The sequence below is a fragment of the Mustela nivalis genome (assembly GCF_964662115.1).
Source record: "Mustela nivalis genome assembly, chromosome: 18".
Classification (NCBI taxonomy): Eukaryota; Metazoa; Chordata; class Mammalia; order Carnivora; family Mustelidae; genus Mustela; species Mustela nivalis.
In genome coordinates, this window is record NC_139037.1 from 52,528,401 (window position 1) to 52,541,700 (window position 13,300).

General features: G+C 42.0%; 1 protein-coding gene across 2 annotated transcripts in view; it reads left to right on the forward strand.

Annotated features, from left to right (window-relative positions):
* Window positions 1–13,300, forward strand: part of LOC309852744 (uncharacterized protein) — a 100,493-nt gene that overhangs the window by 52,832 nt on the left and 34,361 nt on the right. For both annotated transcript variants that reach the window (XM_082709944.1, XM_082709945.1), the window contains exons 5-6: window positions 1,364–1,490; window positions 1,967–2,062. In XM_082709944.1, coding sequence (XP_082566070.1) covers window positions 1,364–1,490; window positions 1,967–2,062 — 223 coding nt within the window. The remainder of the gene's footprint in view (window positions 1–1,363; window positions 1,491–1,966; window positions 2,063–13,300) is intronic.

Consider the following 13,300-nt stretch of genomic DNA (forward strand, 5'->3'; position numbering starts at 1 on the left):
GTACAGGGAGTCAAGAGACCCTTTAAGAATGTAGCAAGCAGGGGTGCATGGGTGGCTCAGTGGGTTAAGCCTCTGCCTTGGGCTCAGGTCATGATCCTGGAGTTCCCGGATTGAGTCCTGCATCAGGCTCCCTGGTTGGCAGGGAGTCTGCTTCTCCCTCTGACCCTCCTTTTTCTCATGTTCTCTCTCTCTCGTTCTCTTAAATAAAAAATAAAATCTTTAAAAAAAAAGAACATAGCAATTAGTATATTTTTTATTTTTAGCAGAACTAGGAAGCCTGTGGGTCAGCTTTCTGAGTTAAAAGTAAATGTTTTTCTGCTTGTATCCCTCATCATACTACCCATGTAAACAATAGCTGTTTTTTTTTTTAAAGATTTTATTTATTTACTTGAGTAAGAGACAGTGAGAGAGAGCATGAATGAGGAGAAGGTCAGAGAGAGAAGCAGACTCCCCATGGAGCTGGGAGTCCGATGCGGGACTCGATCCCGGGACTCCAGGATCATGACCTGAGCCGAAGGCAGTCGTCCAACCAACTGAGCCACCCAGGCGTCCCAACAATAGCTGTTTTTAAAAAAGATTTTTGGGATTTATTTATTTGACAGAGAGGGAGAGAGATCACAAGCAGGCAGAGAGGCAGTCAGAGAGAGGGAAGCAGGCTCTCTGCTGAGCAGAGAGCCTGATGTGGGGCTCAATCCGAGGACCCTGAGATCATGACCTGAGACGAAGACAGAGGCCCAACCCTCTGAGCCACACAGGTGCCCCAATAATAGCTGTTTTATCTGTATCATTTTCTGTGTTTGTGTTGATACTGGGAATAAAAGACAGAGGCAGCATCATGTGAACACATGTAAGTCTCATGTGAATGAAAATGGTTCTTGAGTTAATCACCGTGAGGTTTTCTGCTCTACCACCTTTTTTTTCTTAAAGATTTTATTTATTTATTTGACAGACAGAGATCACAAGCAAGCAGAGAGGGAGGCTGAGGGAGAGGGGGAAGCAGGCTTCCCGCTGAGCAGAGAGCCCAATGTGGGGCTGAATCCCAGGACCCTGAGATCAGGACCAGAGCCGAAGGCAGAGGCTTAACCCACTGAGCCACCCAGGCGCCCCTAGTCCTTAACCTTCTATTGCGTGGTTTCTGTTTTCACCACAGGAGCCTCTCTCCATGGGGTGTTTTGGCTAAAGTAAAGGGTAAGGGGAAAAGAAGAGGTTAACCCAAATGTAGAATAAAGTTTGGTGGGTACAGTGAGATAAGCAGTGACGGTCAGGTGTTGGGGTCTAGCTGGTGACATTAACTCCTCTTTCAACTTAGGGACCATTGTGAACTCTGTCAATGGCCTCTTGGTGACTGTGGTATTTATTGCAGGGACAGCTGACCTTCAGGGATGTAGCCATAGAATTCTCCAAGGAGGAGTGGGGACGCCTGACCCACACTCAGCGGCAACTGTACAGGGATGTGATGTTGGAGAACTATGGACACCTGCTCTTCTTGGGTGAGAATGACTCCTTCCAGTTTTCCCAGACCACACTCAGGGTTTCATTCTCCTTTGAAGACTGTCTCTTGAATTATTCCTCTTTGCATAACTGGAGATCAGATCACTACACTAAAGAACACAAGTAAATAAGGATTGGTAGGTGTAGACAAAAATCCTCCTGACCTTAGCCTCCCCTTCCTTCAGGTAACAACATTTCTATAGATGAGTGGCTGTTGAATGCCTGATGTGGCATAAAATGGTACCGCCTGCATTTAAACTCCAATTTTCACTCCTTATTATTGTATTGGCAGTACTAGGAAGCACAAGTTAGGATGTGACTCTTTGAAAGTCCTTCATGTTCTACAGGGGCTGCTGGTTAACAGTGTTTGGTAAATCATCTTTTAGAATTCTGCAATGTTCTCTCTTCTCTGCTGATGCAGTGTGGATTGAAAGACTCTCCAGCAATAAGTATATTCGATTTCTCTGTTAAACAGGTCTCACTGTGTCAAAGCCTGATTTGGTCTCCTTTTTGGAGCAAAAGAAGGACCCTTGGGATGTGAAGAGAAAGAAGACAGTGGTCTTTGATCCAGGTAGGTGGGAATGGATGAAGCAGATGACAGAGGTGAAGTCCAAGTCTGAAGGAGGAAGGTAAACCTTCAAATGTGGTTCTGGTAGCTCTGCTTGAATGAAAATCAGGTGAAGAAGCCCCATTTTGTCTCTGTCTTTCCCAGAGGGACATCTGTGAGCCAACATCATCATGCTTTTATTTTCTCTAAGGATTCTGCTTCAGCTCCAGTGATGGTCCATCCTGTCCACAGGGAGGACCAGGAGACTCTCCTTGGACTGGGAGGGTCTCCATAATCTGAGAGCTCTTCATTGCTTTGAGGGTGTTGGGAAAGTCTCCCTTTTTCTGAGGGTCTCTGTGCTAAGTCTCTTCTAAGTCTGTTTTGCTTCGTGTGAGAAAGTGTGCCCGCATTGTGGTGGGCATACTTGGGATTGGTGCAGAAAGACCCGGAACGCTGGAGATACTCCCACATAGTTTCTGGTTTATGCTTTCCAATGTTATGGAGGCTTTAATCTAAACATATAAAATTGAGACTCCATAAATTCATCAGGTAACAAAACACTTCCCTAAAATGAGAGAATATAATCCTTTATTTCACTTAAAACATTCATTCTTCGGGGCAGCTTGGTGGCTCAGTGAGTTAAGCCTCTGTCTTCAGCTCAGGTCATGGTCTCAGGGTCCTGGGATTGAGCCCTACATTGGGCTCTCCTGAAGGAGCCTGCTTCTTCCCCGCTCCCACCCCCCTGTCTGTCTCTCTGCCTACTTGTCATCTCTGTTAAATAAAATCTTAAAAAAAAAAAAGAACATTCACAACTAAGTGAGTTGTTATAATATTGGCATTAATTTCAACATCTATTTATTGTTGAATTTATATTCTCTTTGCATGAGAAACACATTTGGTGACTCAAAAACAATTTGTTTTTAAAGATTTTATTTATTTATTTGACAGACAGAGATCACAAGTAGGCAGAGAGGCAGGCAGAGAGAGAAAGGAAGGGAAGCAGGCTTCCTGCTGAGCAGAGAGCCCGACGTGGGGCTCGATCCCAGGACCCTGAGACCATGACCTGAGCCGAAGGCAGAGGCTCTACCCACTGAGCCACCCAGGCGCCCCTCAAAAGCAATTTTCACAGTTTTTAAAAAAGATTTATTTAATAATTTGACAGATAGAGATCACAAATAGGCAGAGAAGCAGGCAGGGTGGCGGTGGGGAGGGGAGCAGGCTCCCTGCTGAACAGAGAGCCTGATGTGGGGCCTGATCGTAAGACCTTGGGATCATGAAGATCCCGGAGCTGAAGGCAGAGGCTTTAACCCACTGAGCCACCCGGTGCCCCAATTTTTACATTTTTTATACCTCTGTATCTTGTCTAGGTGTTATATTTTGTCCTAACTGTGGTGTTACTCCAGTGATATGCTTTGACACTGTTCTCGTTAACTTTTCTGTCTTCTGTATGTATTTTCATTCCTGTTACCTTAGAGATTCCTTAAAACATCTTAAAGTTACATAGCAAACCATTTTGAACCAAAGTCAGTTTTATAGGAAAGTTTTCTACTTAAAGCTCTCCACCCCTGAACCTACTTTATGTTACTACTATCAGAAATTCTTGTCTTTTATGTTGTGTAGTTAATTAGGTCGATTTATGATTTTTAATGCTTTTGTTTAAGAACTTATATAGCAGAAATACAGGTGACCCGTGGTACCTCATTACAGCAGTACAGGTTTCCAGAATTGTGTAAATATTTATATTAGCAGGAGTTTTATGTTGTCATGTGCTTTCAATTGCTCTTTTGAATCCTTTTATTTCAAGCAGAAAGACTTCCTTTCACCTTTCTTGGGACAGGTCTGCTGGTAAATCAGAGGGTCTTTTGCTTGGCATAGCCTTCATTTGCAGAGTCAGGCACAGCAGTTCTGCCAGGTTGATTGTTCTTGGTGTGGATTGTTTACTCTGCGTGTACTTGAATATATGATCGCACTCCGCTTTTCCTGTAAGTTCTGCTGAAAATTCCAGTTATACTCTCATAGCAGCTCTTTTTTCATAGAAGGTGAGTTATTTTGTCACGCTGTTTTAAAATTCCCTTTTCACCTCAGATTTTTTTTTTTAAGGGTTTTGTTTATTTATTTTCACAGAGAGAGAGAGCACATACAAGCAGGGAAAGTGGCAGGCAAGGGAGAGGAGAAACGGGCTCCCTACTGAGCAGAGAGCCCTCTGTGGGGCTTGATAGCAGGACCCCAGGATCATGACGTGAGCTGAAGGCAGACTCTTTTTTTTTTTTTTAAAGATTTTATTTATTTGTCAGAGAGAGCGAGCGAGAGCGAGCACAGGCAGACAGAGTGGAAGGCAGAGTCAGACAGAGAAGCAGGCTCCCTGCAGAGCAAGGAGCCCGATATGGGACTCGATCCCAGGACGCTGGGATCATGACCTGAGCCGAAGGCAGCTGCTTAACCAACTGAGCCACCCAGGCGTCCCTGAAGGCAGACTCTTAACCAACTAAGCCACCCAGGTGCTCCTCACCTCTGAGTTTTGATAGGTTTGTTTATTTATTTTAATTTTTTATTTGACAGAGAGATCACAAGTAGACTGAGAGGCAGGTGGGGGGTGGGGGGAGGAAGCTGACTCCCTGCTGAGCAGAGATTTGTGGCTCCATCCCAGGACGCTGGGATCATGACCTGAGCTGAAGGCAGAGGCTTAACCCACTGAGCCACCCAGGCGCCCCAGTTTGTCTGATTCTTTCTTCCACTTGAGCAAGTCTGTGGGTGACCCACTGGTGTGTTTTTTACCTTCAGGCATCGTGTTCTTTAGCTCCCTGTTCCTGCTTGGCTGATCGTTACACTTCATCTCTTTGAGTTTACATTTTGGTCATGACCCGTTTTCTGATCTCACTGAGTTTCATATCTGTTTTCTCTTCCTTTCTCCATGCGTGTCTTTATGATGATTAGTTCTTTGTCATGCAAGTAGGAGTTCTTCATTAACGGAGTGTCCGTTTGTGGGACTACTTTTGTTTGATGTGGCAAAGCCTTTGACTACTATTCAAAAATTACCAACATAAGGCAACACATACTGGTGAGAAGGTTGATAAAGGTAAAAAAAAGAAAAAAATGTGGCAAAGCCTTTAGGCAGAATCACAACTTTCTAAGCATCAGAGAGTGCATGATGACAGAAACCCTATAAATGTAAAAAATGTGGCAAAGCTTTTATTTCATAATCCAGACTCTTCAACATGAGATCATACATCCTGTGGAGATACTGTAAAATGTCCAGAATGTAGACAAAGTCTTCACAATGAACTTAATCTTCCTCAGCCTCAGAGGAAGCATATAGGATAGAAATGCCAGAAATGTAATGATGGATGAAAATCCTGTTTTAGTATATACTTCAGAAAAAAGTCTTAGTGAAGGAAAAAAAAACCATAAAAGACGTGAGCAGTTAGTGAACTATGTAATGGAATGACATTTATATAAAATCAGAAAAGTCACAGCAGAAAGCAGTAAGTTAGTCTCATTTTCCAGACATGATTCTAAATTTATTATAGAAAAGAATCCAAAATTCAAAGAGTTAAATCAATAACATTTTAGCTTTGGACAATGCAGACTTTCAGGGTGTCAGCTCTAACACAATTGACAATCTGCTTTTCACTCTTGGGTCTCCAAACATCCAGTCACACCTAGCTTTCCATAGAAAGAGCCCATTGTTGACCAGAACCCTTACCTAAAACAAATGGTCCATATTCCCTGTATTTTATATGGTATTCTTATAGTAAGGTAGGCTTAAGAAGAGTCAATATTAAGGAAATCATAACAGAAAACATTTTTAGACTACTGCACAATAGGTATCAACAAAATCTATGTGTAACTAGACCCAGGCCCTTCAAACCCATGTTACTCTATTGCGAGCTGGATCTGTTAATATGCCTCAAAGGATCAAGGGATGATCATTGTCTGGGGAGGGATAATAGTGTGTCTCTTCCTTTTCTTTTGACCACATTTGAGATTTTTCACATGGAAAATACTATTTTACTCTTAAATCATATCATGCTGTGTCTTTATTGCTTGTATATATGCAGAGTGATTTTATCGTTGCTGCCTCAGAGACACGAGGGGCTCTTGTATAATGGGGAATTTGCTCGTGCCACTTTGCTCAGAAGGTTAAGGAGGCTCTGGTGGATAGTGAATGAGGAAAGTTACATGGAGATGCCGTTTGTGGTTGATGTGTAAGAGTGATATAAATCATGGTGAAGTAAGTGTTCAGGGAGTCATTATTTACATTAAAGTAAAACAGAGAGGTGTGCCTGGGTGGCTTAGCTAATGATCCATCTCTATTTCAACTCAGGTCATGATCTTGGGGTTTGGAAGAGTCCCACGTTGGGCTCAAGCTCAGAGTCTGCTAGGGATTCTCTCTCCCTCTCCTTCTGGCCCTCCCCTGTGGTGCTCTTACATGCTCTTTCTCTAAATAAATGGATAAATAATTTTTTTTAAATGTTTGATTCATTTGTCAGAGAGAGAGAACAAGCAGGGGGAGCAACAGGCAGGAGAAGCAGTCTCCCAGTGGAGCAAGGATCCAGATTTGGGACTTGATCCAGGGTGCTAGGATCATAACCTGAGTTAACTCAGACATTAACCAACTGGGCCACCCAGACATCCCATGATTAGTGTTGTGTTTTTTTAACCATTTGTAAAAATGTTCTCTTATCAATGAAACAAGATGGGATTGGGAGGGAGACAAACCATAAGTGACTCTTAATCTCACAAAACAAACTGAGGGTTGCTGGGGGGAGGGGGTTTGGGAGAAGGGGGTGGGATTATGGACATCGGGGAGGGTATGTGCTTTGGTGAGTGCTGTGAAGTGTGTAAACCTGGTGATTCACAGACCTGTACCGCTGGGGATAAAAAGATATGTTTATAAAAAATAAAAAATTTAAAAAAAAATTAAGGAAAAAAAAATGTTCTCTTATGCCAAAACCACAGTAACACAATCCGTTATGTTTTTCTAATAACATTAATTATCTTACAGTTTTGCTCAGAAATGTATTAAACAACATCTTCTGTGGTTTGAGTAGTGACTGAAATTTTCTATTGTTTAAGACTTTGTTTGTAAGTAATCTCTGTAATCAACATGGAGCGTAACCTTAAAACTGTTGAGTTCAAGAGTCACCTGCACTACCATGTGAACCATCTGGCTGCTCTTTGAATGATCATTCCTGTATTCCCATAGCAGAATGCCTTCTCAGGGCTTGGTGATAGCGGTAATCTACTTGTCATGGACAGTAGCTGGAATCTTGGCAAACTGAGAGCTGTTTTTACCATTATCTCACTGGGCATGGGTTAACTTCTACAGAATTTACTGCCAAACATGAGTTTAGTCAACTCATTGGTCATTGTCTTTAAAGGAGTTCCACCAAGAGTGATGGCTTTTGGGTGAAGAGATTTCTTTCATGATTTTGGATGTAGACTTCTTTAGTATTTTTACAGAGTGGCCAGGAGTGTGTCCATTGTAGTACACTGTGGGTCTCAAGTGTCTTCTAGACTATTAAGATTAGCTGTACGTATGCTGCCTGCAAGGAGCTAAAGTGAAGACTTCCAAGTACACGACCTTTTCATTTTCCAACATATGTCACTCCCAAATGAGCAGCAAAACATGCTGAAGGAAAACCCATTTGGGGAACCATCGTGGATATCAGAAGAAAATTATACATTTGCTCTACTCAGCATTGTTACTATTCCTTGAAATCATGTTGTGAGCTCATGGTCCACCCCAATGGTTCCTCGATTTTCATCCAGTACAGGCACAAGCAGTGGGTTGAGTGTATTCATAAGATCAGCATTTTCCAGATCTTTTTTTTTTTAAAGATTTTATTTCTTTATTTGACAGAGAGAGATCACAAGTAGGCAGAGAGGCAGGCAGAGAGAGAGAGAGAGAGGAGGAAGCAGGCTCCCTGCTGAGCAGAGAGCCCGATGCGGGACTTGATCCCAGGACCCTGAGATCATGACCTGAGCCGAAGGCAGCGGATTAACCCACTGAGCCACCCAGGTGCCCGCATTTTCCAGATCTTCACCTAAGTTCATAGCCACCCAAAGTATTTTTCTCCTTCTGTTTCACTTGACTCAATCTCCTGCATCTTTTATGTCTACATTGCTGCTGATAATATTCTCCATTGACGGTTCCTGGAACACCTCTGCCCTAATTCCTATGTGTTTCCCAATCATTAGCCCTTTTACTGTCATGGGCCATGATTCTATTATATGCAGGGCTTACTCTTCCTCGGTAAGAAACATAAAATCCTCTCATCTTTTCAGATCCATGTTAATTGTATGCTTTTGTGCAATTTCTTCACCCCTCTCTCTTAGACGCTCACTACAGAAATTTAAGGCAGATTCTCACAGGTATTGGGATCTCTTTACCTGTTCAAATGCAAGACCTACGGAGACATTGAGAACATAACTGCTCACACGATTCTTCTGTATTGTATCGTGCAGATCATAGTCTTCAACAGGGTTTCAGTGATGCAGAATGGATAGATTTTCTTTCAGATCCTGTGTCAGATTCAGAAGTGTTTGACGAGGTAGTGTATACATAGGAAAATTAGGCAGGAGTCAAGCCAGGGTCAAACTGAGTGGGAGATTTTGTTGGGAGATGATTCTCTGTGGCTTTATGTTTCTCCATGTTTTGTGGGTGGAGGCGTTGAAAGTTTTTCTTCTTGTCTTTCCATTGATGTTTGTGTATTAAAAAGCTTCGGAATATAGTGGTAGTATCTTGCTCTTGGATAGAGCACAGATTTGTTCACTGTACAGGAAAATAGAGCTCCTTCCATGGCAAAGTTCAGGTAGATAGGCTAGATATTCCTTTAATATATTGGGGTTTCTGGGGTGCCTCAGTGGCTCAGTTGGTTAAAGCCTCTGCCTTCGGCTTATGTCATAAGCCCAGGTCCCTGGGATTGAGCCCCACATCAGGTTCCCTGATCAGTGGAGAGCCTGCATCTCTCTCTCCCTCTGCCTACCACTCTGCCTACTTGTGTTCTCTATCTCTCTGTCAAATAAATAAATAAAAACTTTAAAAAAAGAGAGAGAAGAAAAGAACAAAAACCAGATACAGATATGCCTAAGCATGTGTCACTTAAAGTGCTTTTTTTTTTTTTTTTTTTTTTGACACAGAGAGAGATCACAAGTAGGCAGAGAGGCAGGCTGAGAGGAAGAGGGAAGCAGGCTCTCTTCCGAGCAGAGAGCCTGATGTGGGACTCAATCCCAGGACCCTGAGATCATGACCTGAGCCAAAGGCAGAGGCTTAACCCACTGAGCTACCCAGGCGCCCCACTTAAACTACTTTTTAGAAGTTGCATATAAAGGAAAGCTAACCTACTCTGCACATTAGGGTAATCCTATGTATTCATGGGAGGATATAAACTTAAGAAAGTGAATTTATCTGTAACACAATGGTAGAGAAAGGAGAGGACATGGGAGAGAGGTGAGAGCTCCCAGCAGGAACCCAGCATTCATAAATGAATCCTGGAGTCCTCACAGGCTGAGCAGCCCAGAAGACACATGAAGAGCAGTCATTTCTGTGCGAGCTTCTTTAGTTGTTTCCTGCAGTGTTCTCTCTCTCATGTCTCACCATTAAAGTGTATGTAATAATGGCCACATGGCTCATTAAGGCTTCTCTCCGTAAGTGGATTCTTTGGGGAATGCTGGAAAGCACAGTGGATTTTTATGTCCATGCTCATATTAGGCAGTGTCAGATTTTAGGAGGAAACCTGAGTTAAAAACAGAGCTCCTGTACCATGAACAGTGGGAAATAGTAAGGTAACGGAAAACTTGATAGTTTTGAAGGCGGTGGATTGACTGGAGTCCTGGTTACGAAATCCAGCATTGTAACCAGAAGCAGATTGTACCTGCTTTATTTGTCAAAGAGGGAGCTATTTCCAAGAAGATGTTTGACATGGTGGCAGGAAGAAGGAAAGGAAAAGGTGGCTCAGAAGAGAGGCTGATGAAGTTTACCATAGAGGGGTAGAATTAGCATGATCAGTGAACCAGCCCTGCAAGAAATGTTAAAGCAGAATCTTTATTTAGTACAGATAAGATAGCAAAAGTGATACAGACAAGAGAGCATCAGAGAATATCTCCAGAAACAGTGACAAAACAAGGAATAATATGGCAATAAACACGTTTCTCTCAATAATTACTTTGGAGTGTACAGTATATTTTCTTTCAGTCAAGACACGTAGGGCATCTGAATGGCTTTTTTAAAAAAGACCCATCTATATGCTGCGTACAGAAGTCTCATTTTTGTTTTATTTTTAAGATTCACTTACTTGAGAGAAAGCATAAGCAGAGTGAGGGGCTGAGGGAGAGGGACAAGCAGACTCCATGCTGAGTGGGGAACCCAGTGGAGGGTTCGATCCCAGGATCCAAGATCATGACCTGAGCTGAAGTTAGATGCTAAAGTGACTAAACCACTCAGGCACCCCTGTAAGAGACTAACTTTAAACCTAAAGACACCTGCAGATTGAAAGAGAGGGGCTGAAATGGATGTCAAAAGAAAGCCAGAGTAACAATACTTATATCGGACAAAATATAGACATTTTGGGGGGCGTCTGGGTGGCTGAGTGGGTTGATCCTCTGCCTTCAGCTCAGGTTCTCAGGGTCCTCGGATCAAGCCCTGCATCTCAGCAGGGAGCCTACTTCCCCCTTTCTCTCTGCCTGTGTCTCTGCCTATTTGTGCTCTCTCTGTCAAATAAATGAATAAAATCCTAAAAAAAAAATAGACATTTTTGTTCTTGTATTGTCTTCATCCTGCTTTGGTACCAGGATAATGTTGGCCTCATGGCATGATTTTTACTGTGTTCCCTCCATTCTGCTATTTCTAAGAGTATTTATTTTTTTATTGGTATTGGAATTGATCAATAAAGGCATGTAGACTTGGACTTTTCTGTACTGGGAATATCTTTATTCCAAATTCAACTCTTATTTTTGTATTTGGTCTAAGAGGACTTGCTATTTCTTAGGTTCAAGGTTTGTATTTCAAACTTGGTAACTTCTACATTTGTAGGAATTATCCTTTTTCCCCTAATTTGTCTGAGTTGTTAGTATACAATTGTTCATAGTAGTCTGTTACCACAGTATATATTTCTGTGGTTAAGTGTTGTATAATTTTCTTTTCCATTTCTCATTTTCATTTTTGAGTCATCTCTCCTTTTTTTTCTTAAGTAATGTTAAAGTATTGCCAGTTTCGTTTGTTGTTTGGTAAAACTGGGCTTTGCTTTCAATGTTACTGTTTTTTTCTGGTGTCTTTATTTCTGATTTCACTTTGGTATTTCCTCCTCCTGACTTTCAGCTAAGTTTTTTTTGTTGTTGTTGTTGTTGTTTTCTATTTCCCTGTGGTGTAATGTTAAGAAAAAAAGTTGGGACACCTGAGTGGCTCAGTTGGTTAAGCGGCTGCCTTCGGCTCAGGTCACGATCCTGGCATTCTGGGATCAAGTCCCACATCGGGCTCCTTGCTCAGCAGGGAGCCTGCTTCTCCCTCTGCCTCTGCCTGCAATTCTGTCTGCCTGTGCTCACTCTCCCTCTCTCCAACAAATAAATAAAATCTTAAAAAAAAAAAGTTGAGGGGTACCTGGGTTGCTCAATTAATGAAGCTTCTGCCTTTGGCTCAGGTCATGATCCCAAAAGCAGGCACTTCACTGACTGAGCCACCTGGGCATCCCAATCATGCCATTTAAAAAAACATTATTATTTACTTGAGAGAAAGATTGAGATCTCCCAAATGGGGAGGGGCTGTAGGAGAGAGAAAGAATCTCAGACTCCCCACTAGCATGGAGCCCAATGTGAGCTCCATCCCAGGACCCCAAGATCATGACCTGAGCTGAAATCAAGAGTTAGATGCTTAACCAACTGAACCACCCAGGTGCTCCTAATCATTGCCATTTTTGAAACCCATTCTGTAAATATACAGTCTCAAATTGATACTATTCCGTATGAATTCACACTTGATAATGTTGTAAAATGGTAAATTGTGCTTTTGATTCAATTTATTTGTTTTAAAGATTTTATTTATTTATTTGACAGAAATCACAAGTAGGCAGAGAGGCAGGCGGGAGGCCGGGGGTGGGGCAGAGAAAGGAGGCTCCTTGCTGAGCTGAGAGCCTGATGTGGGGCTCAATCCCAGGACCCTGGGATCATGACCTGAGCTGAAGGCAGAGGCTTTAACCCACTGAGCCAACCAGGCATCTCATGATTCAGATTATTTTATTGTCAACTTTCAAGGAGTCTTCTCACAGGTGGTAGTTTGTAGGCCTTAGATGTAGCATCTCTCCTTTGGGTTTGATAACATGTTAATGCTGGTGTCACAGAGAGTGTTTTCATTTTACTTATAAATGATTGAGGAGATTTGAACTAGTTTCTCGTTATATATTTGTAGGAATTCTGCAGTGAACTCTTATGGCACAGGACTTCTCTTTGTTAGGCATTATTTTAAATGGCTTTTTCAACTTCTCTTTGTTAGACATTATTTTTTTTTTTAAGATTTTATTTATTTATTTGACAGAGAGAGAGAGAGAGAGATCACAAGTAGGCAGAGAGGCAGGCAGAGAGGAAGGGAAGCAGGCTCCCTGCTGAGCAGAGAGCACCATGTGGGGCTTGATCCCAGGACCCTGAGATCAGGCTTAACCTCTGAGCCACTCAGGCACCCCTGTTAGGCATTATTTTAAATGGCTTTTTCAATCTACTGAGTAGTTGTAGATCAGTGAAGAGTTTTAAAAATATTTCTTCATGATGGAGTCCAGGTTGATTATATGGTTTTTGGTATTTACACTCATTTATTGGTATCTATTTCTTGGCATATAATTAGTGTCATTGCCTCATAATTACTTGTATTTCTGTGGTATCAGTTACACTATGTCTGTTTTACTTCTTCCAATTTTAGTTGGTCTTCTCTTTCATTCTTACTTGAATGGTCTGTCAGTTTTGATTTTTTTTTTTTTTTCTGAAAACCAATCCTGTTGTTATTTTCTGATTTTTTGCTAAATCCTATTTGTTAATTTCTGTGTCATGTTTAAATTTCATTTCTTCTACTGGGTGCCAGGATGGCTCAGTCAATTAAGCATTTGACTTTAGCTGAGGTCATGATCTCAGGGTTCTGGGATTCAATGTTGTGTCAGGCTTCCTGCTCGGAGGGAATCACTTGACCCTCTCCTTTTGGCCCTTAACTCACTCATGCTCTCTCTCTCGCTCTCTCTCTAATAAGTCTTTGAAAATATTCCTTCCTTCTGCTGATTTTGG